At 46.3% G+C, this 23,315-nt stretch overlaps 1 protein-coding gene across 1 annotated transcript in view; it reads right to left on the bottom strand.

Annotated features, from left to right (window-relative positions):
- LOC142049488 (transcription factor RFX3-like) overlaps positions 1–23,315 on the bottom strand; it is a 257,779-nt gene that overhangs the window by 31,380 nt on the left and 203,084 nt on the right. Inside the window, exons 8-11 of the mRNA XM_075077249.1 lie at positions 22,214–22,335; positions 20,814–20,926; positions 19,865–19,980; positions 19,292–19,446 (exon numbers count right to left, since the gene is read on the bottom strand). Coding sequence (XP_074933350.1) covers positions 19,292–19,446; positions 19,865–19,980; positions 20,814–20,926; positions 22,214–22,335 — 506 coding nt within the window. The remainder of the gene's footprint in view (positions 1–19,291; positions 19,447–19,864; positions 19,981–20,813; positions 20,927–22,213; positions 22,336–23,315) is intronic.

Here is a 23,315-nt window from a genome sequence, read left to right as displayed (position 1 = left end):
CTTGCGTGGGCTGCTTTTGCTTTACCAATTAAACTGTCATTCTCTCAACCCACAAGTTTTCTTACTTTTACCCTTCCGATTCTTTCCCCCATCCCACCGGGGGGGGGGGGGAGTGAAAGAGCAGCTGTGTGGGGCTTAGTTGTCAGCTGGGGATAAACCACAATACTGGCTCAGAGGCTTATCCAGTCTATGTTCAGATGCCTCCCAATAAAAGAAGGATGTTGATAAACTGCAGTAAGTTCAGTTGAGGGACACGGACATAATCAGGGGGCTGGAGCACATACCTTATGAGGAGAGACTGAAGGAACTAGGTTTCTTCAGCCTGGAATAGAGAAAGTTTAGAGGGGACCTAATAGCAGTCTTTCAATAACTACAAGGCAGCAAGAAGATGGAGTCAGACTCTTCACAATGATGCATGGCAGGAAGGTGATAGACACCGAGCATAAACTAAAAAGAGAGGTCCTGACTTGATAGGAAAATTTGTTTCACCTTGAGGACACTTAAGCAGTGCCAATTCACAGCCCTTCATTGGACTCTCTCCAGTATGTCCATGTCTGTCTTGTACTGGGGAGCCCAGAACTGGACACAGGACTCCAGGTACGCAGTACTCAACTGGTGCTGAATAAAGGGGAAGGATCACTACCTGGACCTACAATACTTTGCCTAATGCAGCCCAGGATACCATTGGCCTCCTTTGCAGCATGGGCACACTGCTGGTTCATGTTCAACTTGGTGCCCACCAGGACCCGCAGGCCCTGTTCTGCAAAGCTGCTTTCCAGCTGGCTGTGTCGTGTGTCCATGTGTGTCCCGGCATGTACCAGTACATGGGGTTGTTTCTCCCCAGGGGCAGGACTTGGTACTTCCCCTTGTTGAACTGCATGAGGTTCCTGTCAGTCCATTTCTCCATCGTGTCGCCATCCCTCTGGATGGCAGCACGACCCTGTGATGTATCAGCTACTCTTCCCAGTTTTGTGTTATCAGCCAACTTGCTGAGGGTACGCTCTGCCCCATCATTCAGATCACTAATGAAGATGTTGAACAGTGTTGGACCCAATATTGACCCCTGGGGTACACTGCTATTTACTGGCCTCCAACTAGACTTTGTGCCACTATGACCATGGGATCCTCTTTGAGGATGGAGGACTACTAGGGAGAGACAGGATCCACATGACCAAGTGGGGCACAAACAGCTTTGCCGACAGGCTGGCCAACCTGGTAAGGAGAGCTTTATGCTACGAATGGTGGGGAAGGGATGACCAGCAGTCAAGTGAGGAAGTCATAGACTGGATGGGCAAGCAAAGGATGTGGGGTAAACAGGAGGGACCTCATAATCAACAAAACCAGGTTGAAAGTGGACCACTTCAAGCATACCTCTCCTACGAGGACAGGCTGAGAGAGTTGGGGTTGTTCAGCCTGGAGAAGAGAAGGCTGCGGGGAGACCTTATTGCGGCCTTTCAGTACTTAAAGGGGGCTTATAAGAGAGATGGGGACAGGCATTTTAATAGGGCCTGTAGCAATAGGACAAAGGGTAATGGTTTTAAACTAAAAGAGGGTAGATTTAGACTGAATATAAGGAAAAAATTGTTTACAGTGAGGGTGGTGAAACACTGGAACAGGTTGCCAGAGAGGTTGTGGCGGCCCTATCCCTAGAAACATTCAAGGTCAGGTTGGACGGGGCTCTGAGCAACCTGATCTAGTTGAAGATGTCCCTGCTCACTGCAGGGGGGGTTGGACTAGACGACCTCTAAAGGTCCCTTCCAACCCAAACCATTCTATGATTCTATGATACGCACATAACTAAGGAAGTGTCAGGAGATCAGCATTTTGGGAAAGCTTTCATGCCCTTTTGGGGAAATTGGTATGACTGGGTGCCTCTCTGAAGTGCCTGCACACAACATGGGGAAAACCAGAAGGAATTAGACATCTGTGAGCATTTTGCAGGGCTACGATCTCAGGGATCACAGAGGTATTATGGGATGGCTTATACAATTGGAGTGCTGCAAGGGATGGATACAGAATCCTTAGGGAAAACAATCCAAGAAGGTGCTCCATGTGAAAGAGGAGCTGGAGTGCATGGAACTTTGCCTGGGGATGGATGATAAGCCAGTTGAGAGCTTAAGGGTCCGGGTTAGATGACATACCAACGTGGGTGATGTTGTGGGTATCTGATACAGACCGCCCGATCAGGAAGAAGTAGATATAAGTCTTGTGGTGGGCTAACCTTGGCTGGCTGCCAGGTGCCCACCAAGTCGCTCTATCACTCCCCCTTCTCAACAGAACGGGGGAGAAAAATGCGATGAAAAGCTCGTGTGTTGAGATAAGGACAGGGAGAAACAGGCTCAGCTTGGGGAAGATTAATTTAATTTATTGACAATCAAACAGAGTTGGATAACGAGAAATAAGAACAAATCTAAAAAAGAAACCCCTTCCTCCCAACCCTCGCTTCTTCCCAGGCTCAACTTCACTCCCAGCTCTTCTACCTCTTCCCCCTGAGCAGTGCAGGGGGATGGGGAATGGGGGTTGTGGTCAGTTCATAACGCTTTGTCTCTGCCTCTCCTTCCTCCTCACGCTCTTCCCCAGCTCCAGTGTGTGATCCCACCCACGGGAGACAGTCCTTCACAAACTTCTCCAACGTGGTTCCTTCTCATGGGCTGCAGTTCTTCAAGAACTGCTCCAGCATGGGTCCTTTCCACAGGGTGCAGTCCTACAAGAATGGACTGCTCCGGTGTGGGTCTCCCCACTGGGTCACAGCTCCTGACATTTTTGTTGGCAGATATTGGGCCTGGGTCCTATGTAACAGGAGACTGACTTCTAGTAAGCTCTAGCAGCTGCTAACAAGCTTTGTCAGCTATTCTTGATCAAAGGGTACTTTGTGCTTTTTTGTTTCTAGATGACTCTGGACTAGGGAGGGTCAAACACACTTTCAGCATGGTGCTAGGGAGGACATGTATAAGCGCTGGGCCTAGAATGTAATGAAGACAGTAGTTTGTGCAGAACTTAACACAGAATGGTTCCAGAAACTGTACTTAATCAGTGTATATATGCTCATTGGGTCTGGCTGGGATGGAGTTAACTTTCCCCATAGCAGCCCTCATAGTGCTGTGCTTTGTATTTGTAGCTAGAAAGGTGTTGATAACACACCAGTGTTTTGGCTACCGCTGAGCAGTGCTCCCACAGCATCAAGGCTGTCTCTGCAAAATGCCCCACCCCTTACCCCCAAAGGACAGTAGGCTGGGGGTGGGCAAGAGGTTGGGAGGGGACATAGCCAGAACAGCTGACCCAAGCTGACCAGAGAGATAGATATTCCAAAACATATGATGTCATGCTCAGCAATAAAAGCTGGGGGGGGGGGGGGGGGGGGGGGCGGCCTTTGTTATTGTCTTCCGGGGCAACTGCTACATTTACGTTTACATTGTGTGGCTGCACATCGCCTGCTGATGGGAAGTAGAGAATAAGTCTTTTGTTTTCCTTTGCTTCCACGTGTGGCCTTTGCTTTTGCTTTTGCTTTATTAAACTGCCTTTATCTTGACTCATGAGGGTTTTTTCCATCTTATTTTCTCCCTCCCAGTCCTGCTGAGTAGGGGGAGTGATAGAGCAGCTTGGTGGGCACCTGGCAGCCAGCCAAGGTCAACCCACCACAGTCCTTTTTTAGGTGCCCAACATGGAGCACGAGACAATGGCAGTTTTGAACTAAGCATGCTATAGCTATAGTAGTCATTAAGTGACAAGCTTCTGTGCGGGTCATGGAGTTTGCTGGCTGCACTGCTTATCTCTTTATTTTGCTGAGCTTGGGAACACGTGAATACAAACAATGGCTATGTGCTTTGCCCTGACATTGATGCCCTTACCATGCTGGGGGAACTACCTTGTGGAGATGATGAGGGAATACATCTCCCTCTTCCTAACTGGGATTGATTTGGGTGGTCTTATTATGCAGGCTCCGGAGGTTGTTGTTCACCCTTACGTGAGCTGTTTAATACTACTAATTAACGCTATTGGCATATTGTGGGGCTTGCGCAATCTCGTAACATCACAGAATCACAGAATCACAGGTTGGAAGGGACCTCAGGGATCATCTAGTCCAACCTTTCTAGGAAGAGCGCAGTCTAGACAAGATGGCCCAGCACCCTGTCCAGGTGACTCTTGAAGGTGTCCAACGTGGCCGAGTCGACCGCTTCCCTGGGGAGATTATTCCAATGGTTGACTGTCCTCAATGTGAAAAATTTCCCTCTGGTGTCCAATTGGAATCTCCCCAAGAGCAACTTGTGTCCATTCCCCCTTGTCCTCTCCATGTGACTCCGTGTAAAAAGGGAGTCCCCATCTTCTTTGTAACTATCCCTTAAGTACTGGTACACGGTGATGAGATCCCCTCTGAGCATCCTTTTCTCAAGGCTGAACAAACCTAGTTCTCCCAGCCTATCCTCGTATGGCAGGCTTCCCAGTCCTTTGATCATCTTGGTGGCCCTTCTCTGGACCCCTTCCAGCCTGTCCACATCCTTTTTGTATAGAGGGGACCAGAACTGTACACAGTACTCCAGGTGTGGCCTGACAAGCGCTGAGTAGAGTGGGATGATGACTTCTTTATCTCTGCTGGCGATGCCCTTTTTGATGCAACCCAGCATCCTGTTGGCCTTCTTGGCCGCAGCAGCACACTGTTTGCTCATGTTGAGCTTCCTGTCCACCAGGACCCCCAGGTCCCTTTCCACAGAGCTGCTCTCCAGCCAGGTGGATCCCAGTCTGTGCTGCACTCCCGGATTATGTTTTCCCAGGTGCGTGACCTTACACTTGTCCTTGTTGAACTTCATAAGGTTCTTGCTGGCCCACTCTTCCAGCCTATCCAGATCTCCCTGCAGAGCAGCTCTCCCTTCCGGAGTGTCTACTTCCCCACTCAACTTGGTGTCATCAGCAAACTTCATCAGGCTACACTTGATGCCGTTATCCAGATCGCTTATAAAGATGTTGAATAACATTGGGCCCAATATCGATCCCTGGGGGACTCCACTAGTGACAGGTTGCCAGTTTGAGAAAGAGCTATTTACCACCACCCTTTGGGCGCGGCCTGTCAGCCAGTTCCCCACCTACTGCACAGACCACTTGTCTAGGCCATAACACATTAATTTCTCCAGGAGGAGACTGTGGGGGACCGTATCAAAGGCCTTGGAGAAGTCCAGGTAAACAATGTCCACCGCCCGCCCCATGTCAACCAGGCAAGTCCCTTTGTCATAGAAGGCCACCAGGTTTGTCAAGCACGATCTGCCTTTAGTGAAGCCATGTTGGCTTTTCCCAATCAGGTGCTTCCATTGACTTGTGATGGCCCCCAGGAGGATTCGTTCCATAACTTTCCCGGGGATTGAAGTAAGGCTGATGGGCCTATAGTTACCCGGATCCTCCCTCGAGCCCTTCTTGTAGCTAGGGGTAACATTTGCCTTCCTCCAGTCCTCTGGGACATCCCCCGTTCTCCACGACTTCTCGAAGATTATGGAGAGTGGCCTTGCGATGATGTCAGCCAGCTCTCTCAACTCCCTCGGGTGGATGGCGTCAGGGCCCATTGATTTGTGGGGGTCAAGCTCCTGTAGTAATTCATATACTAACTCTTCCTTCACCGATGGTGGGTCGGTGTTTGGTTCAATTGGCAATTTTGTTCCCAAAGCCTGGGACCCTACAGTGCTGGTAAAGACAGAGGTGAAGAAGGTGTTGAGGACCTCTGCCTTTTCTGCATCATTGGTGATTGATTCTCCTTTTCTGTTTTACAGTGGGCCTATGTTTTCCTTCTTTTTCTCCTTATGGTTGACATGTCTGAAGAAACCTTTCTTGTTATTTTTTATGTCTACAGCCAGTTTCAATTCAAATTGGGCTTTTGCTTTTCTAACTGCGTCTCTGCACTCTCTGGCTATGCCCTTGTAGTTCTCGGTGGATAATCCTCCACTTCTCCATTTCTGGTGTGCTTCCCTTTTGGATTTGAGTAGACCCAGGAGGTCATGGTGGAGCCATGGGGGCCTCTTGCTCCGCTTACTTCCCTTTCCTTTGTAGGGGATAAATTGGCTTTGTGCTTCCCATAGAGAGTTCTTGAAGAATTCCCAGCTCTCACTAGCTCCTTTGTATTCCATGGAAGCTTCCCATCGAACCCCTCCCAACTGAGCCCTGAGTGAACTGAAGTTTGCTCTTCTAAAATCCAGAACCCTTGTCTTAGAGCTGACCTTCAGCACACTCAGCAGGATCCCGAACTCCACAATATTGTGGTCACTGCAGCCAAGGCTATCACTAACCGAGATATTACAAAGCAGGCTTTCTCGGTTTGTGAATAGCAAGTCCAGCAGCACCTCCTTCCTGCTTGGCACATCTAACATTTGTATCAGGAAACAGTCCTCTATACATTCCAGGAATCTGGTGGATGCCATGTGAGCTGCCGTATTGTTCTTCCAGGAGATGTCTGGGTAGTTGAAGTCACCCATCAGGACCAGGTTCTGTTGGCCAGAAGCTTGCTTTAGTGCCCCAAATATTGCTTTGATGGCTTCGTCACCGTGGTTAGGAGGTCGATAGCAGATGCCCACTGTGAGGTCCTGCTTGGAGACGACCCCTCTGACTTTAACCAAGAGGCATTCGATAGAGCAGTCGCAATCACCATAGTTGACTTCGATACGTTCAAGGTGTTCCTTGATGTAGAGTGCAACTCCTCCACCTCTTCTACCTTGCCTGTCTTTACGAAAGAGCTTGTAACCGTCCATTGCGATCCCCCAGTCGTTTGAGTTGTCCCACCATGTTTCAGTTGCTCCTATGACGTCATACCCTTCTGAGTGGGCACGGAGCTCCAGTTCCTCCTGTTTGTTACCTAGACTGCGTGCATTCGTGTACATACACTTGAGGTGTTTACTCTTTTGTTTCACCTCTTGGGAGACAGCTAAGGAACCTTTATCACCACACTGCTTGGCCTGACTTACTCCCCCGTTGGATGTGCTGGTGTGAGCGTTTTCTCCACGGATCCCACCCCCCAAATCCTTCAGTTTAAAGCCCGCCTCACCAAATTAGCCAGCCTACTGCTGAAGATTCCCTTACCCCTTTTAGACAGGTGGATTCCATCCCTCCCTAGCACGTTGTCGTCATTGAAGAACACCCCATTGTCATAAAAGCCAGACCCCTCACGGTGGCACCAGCCACGTAGCCAGGAGTTGATATACATTATGCTCCTGTTTCTGGCTGCTCCCTTCCCTCGAACTGGCAAAATGGAAGAGAAGATCACTTGGGCGCCAATGTTTTTCACTTGCTCCCCCAGGGCTTGAAAGTCTTCCTTGATTTTACCCAGGTTGCGGCTCTCGGTGTCATTTATGCCTACATGAAATAGTAATAGCGTATAGTAGTCTGTTTTCCTGATGAGTTGTGGCACCCTCTCAGCGACGTCTCGGACCTTGGCTCCTGGGAGGCAGCATACCTCTCGTGACTCCCTGTCAGGTCGGCAGATGGGTGCCTCAGTACCCTTCAACTGAGAGTCACCCACCACGAGCACTCGTCGTTTCTTTTTACGATGTCCACTGTGTGTTGCTGGTACAGTTTCTATCTCTGCCTCAGCTCCTCTAATACTGCACAGCCTCTTAACCGTTTCCTGCAATTCAGCCACCTGACGTAACAGGTAATCAACCTGTGCACACCTCGTGCAGGTACTTACCTTTTCATCAGGAGGGGTGTTTGGGCATTTGCCGCAACCCACTGCCTGTACTGACGTGTCCTTTCTTACCAGACCCGCCTGGGTGGATGAGACTGACATCTCGGGGGCTTTCGCTGAATGAACAGTGGTTTTAGCTCTGAGGCGAGTGCCCACCATTTTGCCCGAGGCCGAAGCACTTGCCTGAGCTGTGGACCTACAAGCGGGCTGTGGCGTCCCTCCTGCTCGCCCTGCCAGTGTGAACTGCTGCGCAAACTGCCACGCCACGCCCTTCTGACGCGCCACGCCCTGTTTGCCGCACTCCAGGTAGCTCGCTCTCCCTAGGGGTTGTTTAAATCTCCCGACGTTGCTTCTGGCAACGCCCCACGCCGCGTCAGCTGCACGTCAGCCTCGCTCGCGAGAGCTGCCGGCTCCTGACGGGTCCCTCTGCTCACCCCCGGGCTTCTCGGGTACGAGGAACTGCTTTGCCTGCACCGATCTAGCGCTGAGCCACGGGACTCCCCCTTGCCGCCGCTGAGCTCCTCGCCGACTGATGTCCTCTGGGACATCCCCCGTCCTTCAGTACTTCTCGAAGATTATGGAGAGTGGGCTCACAATGACGTCAGCCAGCTCTCTCAACTCCCTCGGGTGGATGGCGTCAGGGCCCATCAATTTGTAGGGGTCAAGCTTCTGTAGTAATTCATGTACTAACTCTTCCTTCACTGATGGTGGGTCGGTGTTTGGATCAACCGGCAATTTCGTTCCCAAAGCCTGGGCCCCAACAGTGTTGGTAAAGACAGAGGTGAAGAAGGTGTTGAGGACCTCTGCCTTTTCTGCATCATTGGTGATTGACTCTCCTTTTCCATTTAACAGTGGGCCTATGTTTTCCTTTTTTTTTCTGGCATCAGAGGAGAAGAGGCATGAGAAACAGTGGACAAGGAGGTCAGTGGGTCCATATCATCAATTAGTAAGGAAGGAGGAGGAAGGGTTTGATCAGGAAGCCAGTCCTTCAGCAAAGAAACAGGAAGAAGTGGTGAGACAAATCAGACAAGAGGGAGAAACCACCCTGTCCCTGACCTCAAAAGAACTTCAAGGCATGCGGAAAGATTACAGCTGCCAAGCAGGTGAGTGGATTGCTGCCTGGCTGCTCCGATGCTAGGATAATGGGGCCAACAGTCAGCAACTGGACGGTAAGGAAGCCCAATGGCTGGGATCCCTTGCTAGAAACCGGGCAATTGAGAGAGGACTTGGAAAAGAAAGAGGCAGCAGTTTGCAGTCACATGATATGGAATATCCCTTTGGCCAGTTTGAATCTGCTCTCTTAGCTGTGCCCCCTCCCCTCCCGGCTTCTTGTGCACCCGGCAGAGCACGGGAAGCTAAAGAAGTCCTTGACTAGTATAAGCGCTACCTAGCAACAACTAAAACATCGGTGTGTTAGCAACATTATTTTCGCACTAAGTCCAAAGCACAGCACTATACCAGCTACAGTGAAGAAAAATTAACTCTATCCCAGCTAAAACCATGACAGTTTTTCAAAGTTCTTCCTCACTGTTAATTTCTTTTATGGTAATATTTATTAGGAAGATATGTGACAGAGTAGGTTTTGGGGATTATATCCATATTCCTTCCCTCCCCCTTCCCCCCAATACTGAAAATCAGGAAAAGAAAAAAAGATGAAACTCATAAAAATAGAATTATCAGTTTACATCCTTACTAAATTAGATGCATTTTCCCATATTTTTTTTTGGCCAGCTGCTGTTGGTACCTTTCCGATTATCCAGAAAAAAAGAAAACTGCAAAGCAGTACTTGCAAATATTTTCCTGAGTTGCTTCTTACAGCAGAGCTAACAGAGGCAGCCAACAGATGTAGCACTTTGCTCAGAAGGGGGCCAGAAACTGCAGAGAACAGCCTCCATGTCCTGAGCAATGGTGTTAATGTGTCACAGGGCACCACCTCCAGCTATTGGAGCAACTACCTCTATAATGTCAGAGGCCTCAATCCAGACCAAACTTCCTAGGGAGGATGCAGGTCTCAGAGTACAGTGAGTGCCTGGGGTCTCTCACTGAGGCTGTGGCAGAGGGAGACAGTTTCCTTGCCTGCAGAAGGTGTGCAGTGGTACGGGGTCTGTGTTGCCAAGGAGGTGCAGGAAGAGGTCAGCAGACTGTGTGGTATCAGAGGTGGTGAGAAAGAGATCAGTGGGATCTTTTTCAAGACCCTGCAGCCTGAACCCTCAGCTCTATTGAAGGAGGATCAGGTGGTCTGTGCTTATTGGGTTAGGAAATGGCAAAGGCTGGAAGCTTGGGACTTCTGGCAACAGGAAGAAGGCGCCTGCTCCACCTGCATATCTCCAACTAAAGAACAGGTTCAGTACCCTCGCAGCAGATGAGGGTCTGGGAACTCTGTCCAATGAGGCATCTGAGCTAGCTAAGCCTGAGCCACGCAGCAGCACCAGAAGGAAGCGGCAAGTGATAATAGTGGGAGACTCCATGCTGTAGGGGATGGGGGCCCACATCTGACCTGCTGTGTTGGGAGGTTCACTGCTTGCTGGGGGTTGGATCTGGGATGCTGCGGAGATACTGCCAAGATTTGTCCGACCCTCGGACTATTCACGAATTGCGAATCTTCATGTGGGCACCAACGGTACTGCCAGAGGAGACCTGGAGCATATCAGGTGTGACTACATGCATCTGGTGGCGATGGTCAAGGGCATGGGGGCTCAGGTGGATTCCTCCTTGACCTTTAATCTATGAATGATTCTTGATCTTTGACCAGTGTTTTTTTGATTAAAGGATTATGATGTATGAGGATCAAAAATAAATAAAAATTAATAATTTTAAATAGGATAAAAGGGTTAAGATGTTATGAGGATCATAATTTACAACATCCTGTTGTAAAAGAAAACCATCTTTACCAACAGGCCGGCCAACCTGGTGAGGAGAACTGTAAACTTGAAATGACAGGGGAGGGAGATGACGACCCATAATCAAGCGGGGGAGTGGTGGAATGGGTTGGAAAGCACAGGAAAAACTGAAGAGCGAGAGCTTGTAATCAGCAAAACAGGGCTGAAGGGGAGATGCTCTGTTGGACGCAATTCTTACAAGCAAGGAAGCTTTCCTTACAATTCTTACAAACTGTTTGGTGGTGTGAAAGGTTGGGGAGCAGGCTGGGCTGCATTGACCATGAGGTGGTGGAGTTGAGAATCCTGAGAGGAGGGAACAAGGCAAATGGCAGGATCACAACTCCAAACTTCAGGAGAGCAGACTTTGGCCTGTGCAGGGACCTGCTTGGAAGAATCGCATGAGAGACAGTCCTGGAGAGCAGAGGGGTTCTAGGAGACCTGCTTGATATTCAGGGATCTTCTCCTCCAAGCTCAGGAATGGTCCATCATGACGAGCAGGAAATCAAGCAAAGGTGACAGGTCTGCATGGACGAACAAGGAGCTCCCGACTAAACTCAAACATGAAAAGGAAGCATACATGGGCTGGAAAAAGGAGCAAGTGACCCAGGAGGAATGCAGACACACTGTCCAAGTGTGCAGAGATGGGGTTAGGAAAGCCAAAGCCCACCTGGAGTTGAAACTGGCGAGGGATGTGAAGGGCAACATTAAGGGTTTCTACAGGTACATCAGCAGCAAAATGAAGACCAGAGAAAATGTGGGCCTGCTGCTGAATGGGGCAGGGAACCTGATGACAAAGGACATGGGAAAGGCCGAGGTACCAAATGCCTTCTACACCTGAGTCTTTACTGGTAAGGATTGCCTTCAGGAATCCCAGGCCTCTGAGACTAGAGGCAAAGTCTGCAAGGAAGAATCCCCCCCAACATTTGAACAAATTGGAGATGCACAAGTCCATGGGACCTGATGGGATGCACCCATGAGTGCTGAGGGAGCTGGCTGATGTCATTGCGAGGCCACTCTCAATGATCTTTGAATGGTCATGGTGATCAGGGGAGGTTCCTGAGGACCGAAGAAAGTAAATGACACTCCAGTCTTCAAGAAGGGCAAGAAGGAGGATCTGGGGAACTACAGGCTGGTCAGCCTCACCTTGATCCCTGGGAAGATGATGGAGAAAATAATCCTGGAAGCCATTTCCAAAGAAGGTGCTTGGTAGGAATCAGCACGGATTTAAGAATGGGAAATCGCCTTAAGAAAGGCTGAGAGACTTGGTTTTGTTCAGTCTGGACAAGAGAAGACTGAGGGGGGATTTCATCAGTACCTATAAATATCTAAAGGGTGGGTGTCAGGACAGTGGGACTGGACTCTTTTCAGTGGTGCCCAATGACAGGACAAGGGGCAATGGGCACAAATTGGAACACAGGAAGTTCCAGCTAAACATGAGAAAAATCTTCTTTATTGTGAGGGTAACAGAGCAGTGGAACAGGCTGCCCAGAGAGGTTGCGGAGTCTCCTTCCCTGGAGACATTCAAAACCTGCCTGAACGCGGTCCTGTGCCCCCTGCTCTAGGTGTACCTGCTCAAGCAGGGGGGTTGGACGAGATGATCTCCAGAGGTCCCTTCCGACCCCTACCATTCTGTGATTCTGTGAAATCATGCCTGACGAATATGATAAGCCTTCTACAATGAGGCACCTAGCTTGGTGGATGAGGGGAGAGCAGCAGGTGATGCTCCTTATCTTGACTTTAGCAAGGCTTTTGACACTGTCTCCCATAACATCCTCATAGACAAGATGACAAAGTACAGGTTAGATAAGTGGACAGTGAGGTGGACTGAAAACCGACTGAACTGCCAGGCCCAGACAGTTGTGATCAGAAGTGTAAAGCGCAGCTGAAGGCCGGCCTCTAGTGGTGTCCCCCGGGGTCGATCCTCGGGCCAATACTGTTTAACAACTTCACTAATGACCTGGACAATGTGACAGAGTGCACCCTCAGCAAGTTTGCAGATGATACAGAATTGGGAGGCACGGTTGACAGACCAGATGGCTGTTGTGCCATTCAGAGGGACCTCGACAGTCTGGAGAAATGGGCAGGCGGGAACCTCATGCAGCCCAACAAAGGGAAATGCCAAGTCCTGCCCCTGGGGATGAATAACATGATGCACCAGTACAAGCTAGGGGCTGACTGGCTGGAAAGCAGCTTTGCAGAGAAGGACATGGGGGTCTGCCCCGGTTTCAGCTGGAAGAGAGTTAAATTCCTTCGTAGTAGCTAGTATGGGGCTATGTTTTGGATTTTTGCTGGAAACAGCGGTGATAATGTGGAGATGTTTTTGGTTGTTGCTAAGTAGCGCTTACACTGGTCAAGGACTTTTTCAGCTCCCCATGCTCTGCCGGGTGCACAAGAAGCTGGGAGGGGACACAGCCAGGACAGCTGACCCAAAACTGACCAACGGGATATTCCATACCATATGACGTCATGCTCAGTATATAAAGCTGGGGAAGAAGGAGGAAGGGGGGGACGTTTGGAGTGATGGCGTTTGTCTTCCCAAGTAACCGTTACGCGTGATGGAGCCCTGCTTTCCTGGGGATGTCTGAACACCTGCCTGCCGATGGGAAGTGGTGAATGAATGCCTTGGTTTGTTTTGCTTCCGTGCGCAGCTTTTGCTTTACCTTTCAAACTGTCTTTATCTCAACCGATGAGTTGCCTCACTTTTACTCTTCCGATTCTCTCCCCCGTCCCACCAGGGGGCAGTGAGCGAGCGGCTGCGTGGTGCTTGGTTGCTGACTGGGGCTAAACCACGACAGGTGGCTGAACGTGAGCCAGTAACGTGCCCTCGCAGCAAAGGAGGCCAATGGTATCCTGAGCTGCATTAGGAACAGTGTTGACAGGAGGTTGAGGGAGGTGAGCCTTTCTCTCTACTTGGCACTGGTGAGGCCACACCTGGAGTCCTGTGTTCAGTTCTGGGCTCCCTGGGACAAGAAAGACATGGACATACTGTAGCAAGTTCAGCAAAGAGCCACTGCAGTGATGAAGGGATCAGAGCATCTCCCATAGGAGGAGATGCTGAGAGAGCTGGGATTGTTTAGCCTGGAAAAGAAAAGGCTCAGTATTTAGACATCAATGTGTCTAAATACCCGATAGGAGGGTGTGTTGAAGATGGAGCCAAACTCTTCTCAGTGGCCCCCAGTGACAGGACAAGAGGGAATGGGCACAAATTGAAACATGGGAAATTCCATTTAAACTTAAGAAAGATCTTTTTTACTCTAAGGGTGGTCAAACACAGGACCAGGTTGCCCAGAGAGGTTGTGGAGTCTCCATTCTTGCAGACAGTAAAAACCTGACTGGACAATGTCCTGAGAAACTTGCTCTGGATGAACCTGCTTTGAGCGGGAGTTGGGAGGGGGTTTGGACTAGACAGTCTCCAGAGATCCCTTTCAACCTCAACTATTCTATGGTCCTGTGATTACACTTGAAGTCACCATGGGAGAAGGTGTCATTTACAGTATCAAAAATAGCCTTGCTAGCTACAAGGCTAGCTGAGGCTCTATGTCTTAAAATATTAATCTGACACTATAAAGTGATTATTGTTTGGTCCACGGAAAGGATATAAAGCTTAGTATTGACAAGGAATATACTGGACTGTAAATAGGAAATTTCTTTTTAATATTTAACAGAACATACGAAACATGCAATAAACGTTTTAGGAAGGAATTTAAACTACAGGTACCACTTCCAGGAAGATCAACCTGAACTTTGCAACTGATAAGATGTTAAACCGGGGGGATCCCAGATACCACGCTGGAACTGATAGGAATGATAGAACTACACAAACTGATGAAGGGACTTGCAGGGGGAAGGGGAAGCAGGGAGAAACAAAGAGGGGGGGATAGACAGAAAGGGGGATAAAACGGGCCAGTCATGGGTAAAACGGGGCCGGTCAGTACGCTTCTCTGGCTGAGCCCTGTGCCTGATCACTGCAGTCTGGCCTACTTCCTTATATTTTCTTTCAAAATCGTTTCTTAACTATCGCTCTGCTTAATCTCACTCTCTGTCCCCTGTGTATGTATGCTGCAAGGAACAGGTGCCAGCTGCTGGTGAGACCTCTCTGTGTGTGTGTGAGTGAAATTTGGTGCCCAGCTACTGGAGTCAGACTGGGGGGTGTCTGGACAGCTTGTCCAGAAAGATGCTGTTGAGGGACAGTATCAAAAGCCTTACTGAAATCCAGAAAGACTACATCCACTAGGCGGGTGACCCTATCATGGAAGGATATTGAATTAGTTAGACAGGACTTTCCCTTTGTGAACCCATGTTGACTGTGCCTGATGATTGCGTTGTTCTTTAAATGCCTTTCAGTAGTACCCAGTATGATCTTCTCCATAATTTTTCCAGGAACTGAGGTTAGACTAACAGGTCTGTACCTTCCTGGGTCTTCCCTCATGCCCTTCTTGTAAATTGGAATAACATTGGCTACCTTCCAGTCAGCAGGGACCTCCCCAGACTCCCAAGACCTTTGGCAGATGATCAAGAGGGGTCCTGCCATAACATCCGCTAGCTCCTTCAGTACTCTGGGATGAATCCCATCAGGCCCCATGGACTTGTGAACGTTCAGCGGATACAACTGGTCCTTTACAATTTCAGTGTCCACAAGTGGAAAGTCACTGTTCCCGCACTCGTGGTCCTCCGGCTCAGGGGACCGGGCAGCCCAAGGTCTATCAGTATTATTAAAGATGGAGGCAAAAAAAGCATTGAATGACTCCGTTTCTTCTTCATCCCTATTAGTCAGGTGACCATCTTCAACAAGTATTGGTCCAATGTTTTCCTTAGACCTCCTCTTGCTATTAACGTACTTAAAAAAGCCTTTCTTGTTGCCTGACACAACACCGGCCAGTTTCAACTCTAGTTGAGCTTTGGCCTTTCATGTCTTCTCCCTGCATATACAAACCACAGCTCTTCCTGCGAAGCCTGACCTTGCTTCCAGAGATCATACTATTTCTTCTTTCCCTTGAGCTCCTTGAGGAGTTCCCCGCTCAGCCAAGCTTCTGCCCCACTTGCTTGACTTTTGGCACAATGGGATCGCCTGCTCCTGTGCTTCTAAAAGGTGGTTCTTAAAGACTGACCAGCACTCGTGGACTCCTAAGCCCTCAAAAGCAGATTCCCAGGGTACTCTGCTAAGTAGCTCCCTGAATAGCTTCAAGTTGTCTCTCTTGAAGTCCAGGGTAGCAGCTCTGCTGTCCTTTTTTCTCATTACACTGGAAGTTTTAAACTCAAGCATTTCATGACCACTGTGGCCAAGACAGCCACCTACCATCACATCTCCCACGAGTCTTTCTCTATTCACAAACAACAAGCCTAGGAGGGCATCTTTCTTAGTTGGCTCACAGAGTATTTGTGACAAGAAGTTATCTCCCACAAACTTCAGGAATTTCCAAGACCTGCTCGTCACAGCAGTATGATATTCCCAGTTGATGCCTGGGAAGTTGGAATCTCCCATAAGGACAAGGGCTACCGATCCAGAGATTTCTCCTAATTGCCTATAGAATAACTCATTGGTGCTATCATCCTGGCTGGGCGATCGGTAGTAGACACCCCCTACAACATCTCCTTTGTTTGCCACCCCCCTAATCCCCACCCAGAGACTCTCCACCACATCACCGCTAACTGTAAGGGCTGTACGATCAAACCTCTCCCTTACATATAGTGTGACACCTCCACTTCGCCTGCCCTGCCTATGCCTCCTGAACAGCCTGTAGCCCTCCATCCCAGCACTCCAGTCGTGGGACTCATTCCACCAAGTCTCACTAATACCAATGCTATCATAGTTCTGGGAGCTAACCAACACTTCCAGTTCCTCCTGTTTGTTTCTCATACTGTGTGCGTTGGTGTACAAGCATTTCAGATATGCTCCTGAGCTCTAAATCTAAATCTACCCTCTTTCAGTTTAAAACTGTTGCCCCTTCTCCTGACACTACAGGCCCTGGTAAAAAGTCTCTCTCTGCCCCCTTTATATATTGAAAGGCCGCAATAAGGTCTCCCCGAAGCCTTCTCTTCTCCAGGCTGAACAACCCCAACTGTCTCCACCTTTCCTCATAGGAGAGGTGTCCCAGCCCTCTGATCACTCTTGCGACCCTCCTCTGGACCCACACTAACAGAACTGGATGTCCTAGAGCTGGATGCAGTACTCCAGGTGGGGTCTCACCAGAGCAGAGTAGAGGGGGAGAATTGACCTGATAGCCACGCTTCCTTTTAGGCAGCCCAGAATGCGATTGGCTTTCTAGGCTGCAAGCGCACATTGCCGGCTCATGTCCAGTTTTTCATCCACCAGTATCCCCAAGTCCTTCTCTGCAGGGCTGCTCTCAATACATTCATCCCCCAGTCTGTATTGATAGCGGGGGTTGCCCTGACCCAGGTGCAGGACCTTGGACTTGGCCTTGTTGAACCTCATGAGGTTCACATGGGCCCACTCCTCAAGCCTCTCAAGGTCACTCTGGATGGCATCCCGTCCCTCAGGCGTGTCAACTGCACCACTCAGCTTGGTGTTGTCTGCAAACTTGCCGAGGGTGCACTCGATCCCACTGTCTGTGTCGCTGATGAAGACATTAAACGGTACTGGTCCCAGTACAGACCCCTGAGGGACACCGCTTGTCACTGGTTTCCACTTGGACACTGAGCCACTGACTGTAACTCTTTGGACGTGGCCATCCAGTCAGTTCCTTATCCATCTCACAGTTGATCCATCAAACCCATATCTCTCCAATTTAGTGGCCAGGATGTTGTGGGGGACTGTATCAAAGGCTTTACAGACGTCCAGGTAGGTGACATCCGTAGCTCTTCCCTTGTCTACCGATGCAGTCACTACCGATGCAGTCACTCCATCGTAGAAGGCCACTAGATTAGTCACCCACGATCTGCCCTTGCTGAAGCCATGTTGGCTGTCTCTAATCACCTCCCTGTCACCCTCTTCCAGGAGGATCTGCTCCATGATCTTGCCGGGCACGGTGGTGAAACCAACTGGTATGTAGTTTCCAGGGTCCTCCTTTTTACCCTTTTTAAAAATGGGTGCAATGTTTCCCTTTTTCCAGTCACTGGGGACGTAGCCTGACTGCCATGACCTCTCAAATATAATGGAGAATGGCTTGGCAACTTAATCAGCCAGTTCCCTCAGGACCCTGGCATGCATCTCATCGGGTCCCATGGACTTGTTTATGCTCAGGTTCCTCAGGTGGGCTCGAACCTGATCTTCTCCTACGATGGGAGGAGCTTCTTTCTCCCAGTCCCTGCCCTGAGGTTCAGGGGCTTGAGAGATGTGGGAAGGGAGATTGCCAGTGTCAGGGTGATTGAAGTCCCCCCAGGAGGATCAGAGCCTGCAAGCATGATGCTTCCTGTAGTTGGAGTAAAAATGCTTCATCAACATCCTCCCCTTGATCAGGTGGCCTGTAGTAAACACCAGCCACAAGGTTTCCTTTGTTGGCTTTTCCCTTATTTTTACCCATAAGCTCTCAACCATTTCATCACTGTTTTTCAGAGACAGCTCTGTGTAGTCAATACGTCTTTTTACATAGAGGGCAACTCCCCCACCTCTCCTTCCTTGCCTGTGCTTTCTGAAGAGTTTATAGCCATCGATTGCAGCGCTCCAGTCGTGCAATTCGTCCCACCAAGTTTCAGTGATAGCAATGAAATCGTAGCTTTCCAGGTGCACAGTGGCTTCCATCTTTTCCTGTTTGTTACCCGTGCTGTGTGCATTGCTATAGAGGCACTTTAGTGGGCCTATTGACTGTGTCACCTTTTTAGAGGAACACAGCCTAATTCCTTTGAGGCATTTCACAGGTGTTTCCCTGTTGGTTCCTAATATTTCTTTTATAATTTCTTTTAATATTATATATATATGATTAAAATTTCTGTTTAATATTTAACACAACTTACAAAACATGCAATAAATGTTTTAGGAAGGAATTTAACCTTCCTGGAAACCAATTTAAAATAATTTATTACCAGAAGTAGCCATAAAAAAAATGCCATGCTTGAGCAATGATGAATACTATAAAATCAACTTTGAAAAGAAATCTCTATTCCTGATAACGGTCAGTTGGCCATAATACTAGAATCAATTGATGAGTCCTTCATACTGGAAATAGAACAGAAAGTATAGTAGACTGGAATAATAAACAAGGCTTAAAATGTTTGACAATGTTATGTTGGTTTAATAGGTACCAAAACTGATAATTTTTAGCAGCCACTGACAATACATAAATGTTTAATTATCCAAAAATGAAATTACAAAGCATATACATTTTGATTTTTTTAACAACTAGAACTTTTATATATAAAACTTAAACTAAAGCCTACTGAAGTCAGCGGAATGACTGTCTGACATTAATGGACTCAGGCTGAGGGCCATAGTGCATTCACAGCTGTCAGGTAGACTAGAGCCAGTATGTAAAGGAACCCATTTTTATCTTAAAATTAATAAAAACTTAGAATTTGTAGTGACAAAAGCATATTCCATAGGGAAATATATTCTGAAAACCTCTGGAGACTTTCCTAAATCTGATGAAATATCCACTCTCCTTTTCTTTAAATACAGTGCTTACATCAACTCCAGTACACCTTCCTACTCAACAGAATTAAAGAAAGATGACACACACTACATTCACATCCTTCCAAATCATTCCCAAAAGTTTCACGAGGCACAAAAAAATCACCACATAAACCAAACCAAACCAAACCAAAACACAGTCTTATGAGATGTTATCCGTGTTTAACTTACTAGGAATAGGTCTAAGGACATCAGGAATGAGAATCTCCACCAAAGCCTGGTACATCACATGGTCACAATTACCCATCCATTTCAGAATAGACTCATTTTTGCACAGAGTGATCAGTTTTCCTTTTGGAAGTCGACTTTCTATTTCACTCAGATTGCTGGCGTGAATAAATGTAACAAACGAAAATGCATTTATATACAGATAAGAATAGTACAATGGACTTTGAAATTTATTATTTAATAAAAACTTTATAAATGTATCTATCTGTTACATCCAATTGAAACTCTAACTTCTTCATATGAAACTGGATAAAAATGGCCTCCAAAGTTCTGCTCCAGCCCATAAATTATGCAGAGGTCCTTGCAATTTAAATGAACTGGACCGTATATTGTGAAAAGATACTTCAACTAACAGCAGCCTGTATGCCAAATAGCTGACAACACAAATTGAACCTGAAAAACTACCGATATCAGAAAAAGTTCTTAGCCTATATGTAAAACTAAGACTTTCTTTGATTTGACTTCTGCTGTTATATTATGATGGTGAACAGTAAGCAAGAAGAGACATTTACTGACCTCAGATCAATAATAGCTGTGTCGTCAGCTGGAGCAGAGGGAGAATAGCGCCAGAAAGTTTGCCACAATTTTTCTATCAGGCTAAACTGAAGATTCACAACAACATCCACTATTGCCTAAAAAAAATATAAAACAAGTGCAGATAGTATTCTACCTCATCCCCTCCCCCCCCGCCCTAACTCCTCCCAGGGGCATAGCTCCCCCCGGTCATTTTGCAGAAAAAATAGTAAAATGAATGATTATAAATAAACATATAATGTCCTTTTTAATAACTTTTTAGCAACAAATTTTCCAGTTGTCCATACTAGTGTGGACAGAGACTCAGATCAGGCCAAGTGCAAATGCAAGGAAGCCTCCAGAAAAGAGCCTAAGTGCATATACCAGGTGAATTCACCTAAACAGAACTTTTAACGCTATTACAAACACGAAGGAAACCAGCTATTTCATGAATTTTTTTACTTCATTACACGTTTTAAAGCACCTTCAACAATAACTTTAAAACACGTTATTCAATATGAAATGTGGCCTTAAGTTCTTAAACAACCTGCTGCTTCAAAACTTGAAGAAAAAAGTGAGTTTGTTTTTAACATAAACATTAGAAATAACAATTTAATCTGATTTCAACTCCTATAAACAAAAGCAAAACTCTGTGTATATATTATCTAAAGTTCAGTTTATCTAAAATTCTCAAAACCTACACATGATTACATTCCAGTATTGGTATTCTATTACATGTTTTTTCCTTTCCCTGTAAAGAGAGAAATTCCAGCGAAGTCGTTTTGCAGATGTCCTTTCCGATGGAATAAGCAAAATATTTGAGGAGCACATCAGATACAAGTAGGCTGGCTGTAATGTGTTTTGTGTCAGTCATCCTATTGTACTGATTCTCACTAGAAGACATGAATTTTCAAAGAATGATGATTTATGTGGAATGTCTCTTTTCTCTTACCTCACAGTGCTCTCGGTAAAGACTTTGCAGTGATTTTATGTCCTCAAGGGTAGTACCATCTGGCAGAGAAGATATTTCAACTTCTCCAAACTCTGGAAGTACTCGAGATGCATCTGTTTCCATAACAGAAGAAAGCTATTGTGAATGGTGTCAACTACAGGTCGATTAGAAAACATTTAAGGATGGTGTAAAGAAATAAAGTCTTGAAGATCATAATGCCCAAAGAGGAATGTCTTTCATATTTAATATATTTTAAAGTTGCAATGCAGTTGTGAACAAACCAGCTAGCAAAAGGAGATGTTAAATTATTCTTGACGGATAGCAGATAAAAATGATTGCACATACGTATTGTACCTGTATATAAAAACAGGTAAGACACATTTTCAGAATATGACAGGATGAAGCAGAATATTCATGTCAGTATATAAGAGATTAATATATTTTAATAGTTTTTGTTTTGATCAACTGAATAGGGTTTTTTTTGCATTGTCATGCATGTTACAGTTTAGTAGACTCAGCAGCATATATTTATTTGAAATTTACGAGACTTTCAACTGTAGCCAATACGTGCTTTTACTATTTCTCATAAACGTTTCCAAGAGATACACTGTTATGGGAGGAAAAAAATACACTGTCAACTGGGGGTGGGGGGGTGGGGGGCAGTGGAAGGGAAAATTCAAAAACATACGAACTATAGCCTAAGGTTTCCAATGATTTCAGTAACAGCAAGGTTGGGCCAAAGGATGTAGTGCTTCAAAATCCCAATAGATGAACTCAAAACTAAGCGTACAATTATTTCAGTAACACATTTAATAAGCTTTTTTACGTTAGCAAATTACTAAATTGCTATTTGCTTCCACAACTGAGAAATCAATATGCTTAGCTACATCAATGAATGCACAAAATGCACATTTTTAAACACAAACCTTGGGTTTCTGGTTTTAACTATTTGGTTCTTTCCATTTATAATGTTGCAGGACAAACTCAATACACCTTCTTGTCAATGGTCAACACAACTGCAGTGCAAAAATATAATTCCAATTTATGTGCATATTCAAAAAAATTGGGAAGCCAGTGGAAATTAATGAGCTTTTAGGCAAGATTTTCAGCATGCATTTTTGTATAAAATGCTTCATCACAATTGCATTGCAATATATTTTGATCTACCATGCAAGTAGATTTTGTACATTTTTTCTTTTATATCTGCATTATGCATATTAAATATTTCAGAAGTCTTACAATAGAGAACATATAGCTTCTATGAGTATGTTTTTGTTCTGTTATCAGTGAGAATTTTAAACAGGGCACCATAGCTAACTATTGTATTTGTATGACTTGATGTTCATGGCAATAATGGGGTTTATTTTGTTTATACAACAGTATAACACATCTTTTCATACCTAAAAACTGTTGATGATGTTGTCTTTGGGCAATTATGGTTTGTTCAGCAGATGTGCCTGTCTGTTGACCACTTCCTGTGAAACCATCTGCAACTCCATCCGCTTTCTGCACAGGCTTGCACCTACAAAATTATCAAATACAAAATTATTCTTTATGTTCACTTTTTTGTAAGTGCAATATCACACTTTGTTTTGCCTGATTTCTCAGTCTCAATATACGGTTTTGCTAGTTCACACACAAGAAAAAAGTAACATCAGAATAATTGTAGTAAGGAAAGGTAGAACATTGGCAATGCGTTATAAAATTCGTAAAGCTGATAGCACAGCACAACTACCAGTTTCTTGTGGAATTTAGTTTAAAAACTATACCACTAAGACCTAAAGCTCATTTACACTAAACAGAAACACTATCTTTCCTTTTCCAAAGGACTTGCCTTCCCAGGAATCAAGTAGCTCAAAAATAAGGTTTAATCACCTTAAGAAGGGCCATGTATCCGTTTGGAGACAAAGGAATTTAAATAATTTTAAAATGTAACAAACTTCTCATGAGCTCAGAAGGTCTGAGAAGGCTACTTAGACTTAAACTAAGTAGCTGAACCAGGGGAGGTTCAGACCTGGTACTGGGAAGCATTTCTTTACAGAAACAGTGGTCAAACACTGGAACAGGCTTCCTAGAGAGGTAGTCTCTAGGACTGTCAGTGTTTAAGAGGCATTTGGACAATGCCTTTAATAATATGCTTTAACTTTCAGTCAGCCCTGAATTGTTCAGGCAGTTGGACTGGATGAACATTGTAGGTCCCTTCCAACTGAAAATTTCTATTCTATTCTATTCTATTCTATTCTATTCCAAACTCTTCACCAGTCAAGTCACAAAAGCTTTTAAAAAGGATAAAAAGGGCAAAGATACAAATAGGAATCCTGGTTTGGATGGTCAGATGTTAAGACCATCACACTGACAGGCTGAAGATTCTGCCTGCCATCTCCAACGCAACTGAAAATTAATTCTGCCCCAGCTCTTAGTGATAAGAACTTGGAAGCTTTGTCCTTCTGAAGTAGTCTTGTAGCCAGAAGAAAACTAGAGAAACCTTGGTGCAGAATGCAA

The sequence above is a fragment of the Phalacrocorax aristotelis genome, chromosome W (assembly GCF_949628215.1).
Source record: "Phalacrocorax aristotelis chromosome W, bGulAri2.1, whole genome shotgun sequence".
NCBI lineage: Eukaryota > Metazoa > Chordata > Aves > Suliformes > Phalacrocoracidae > Phalacrocorax > Phalacrocorax aristotelis.
Note: the sequence above shows the minus strand (reverse complement) of the source record. Positions and strands in the feature narration are given on the sequence as shown.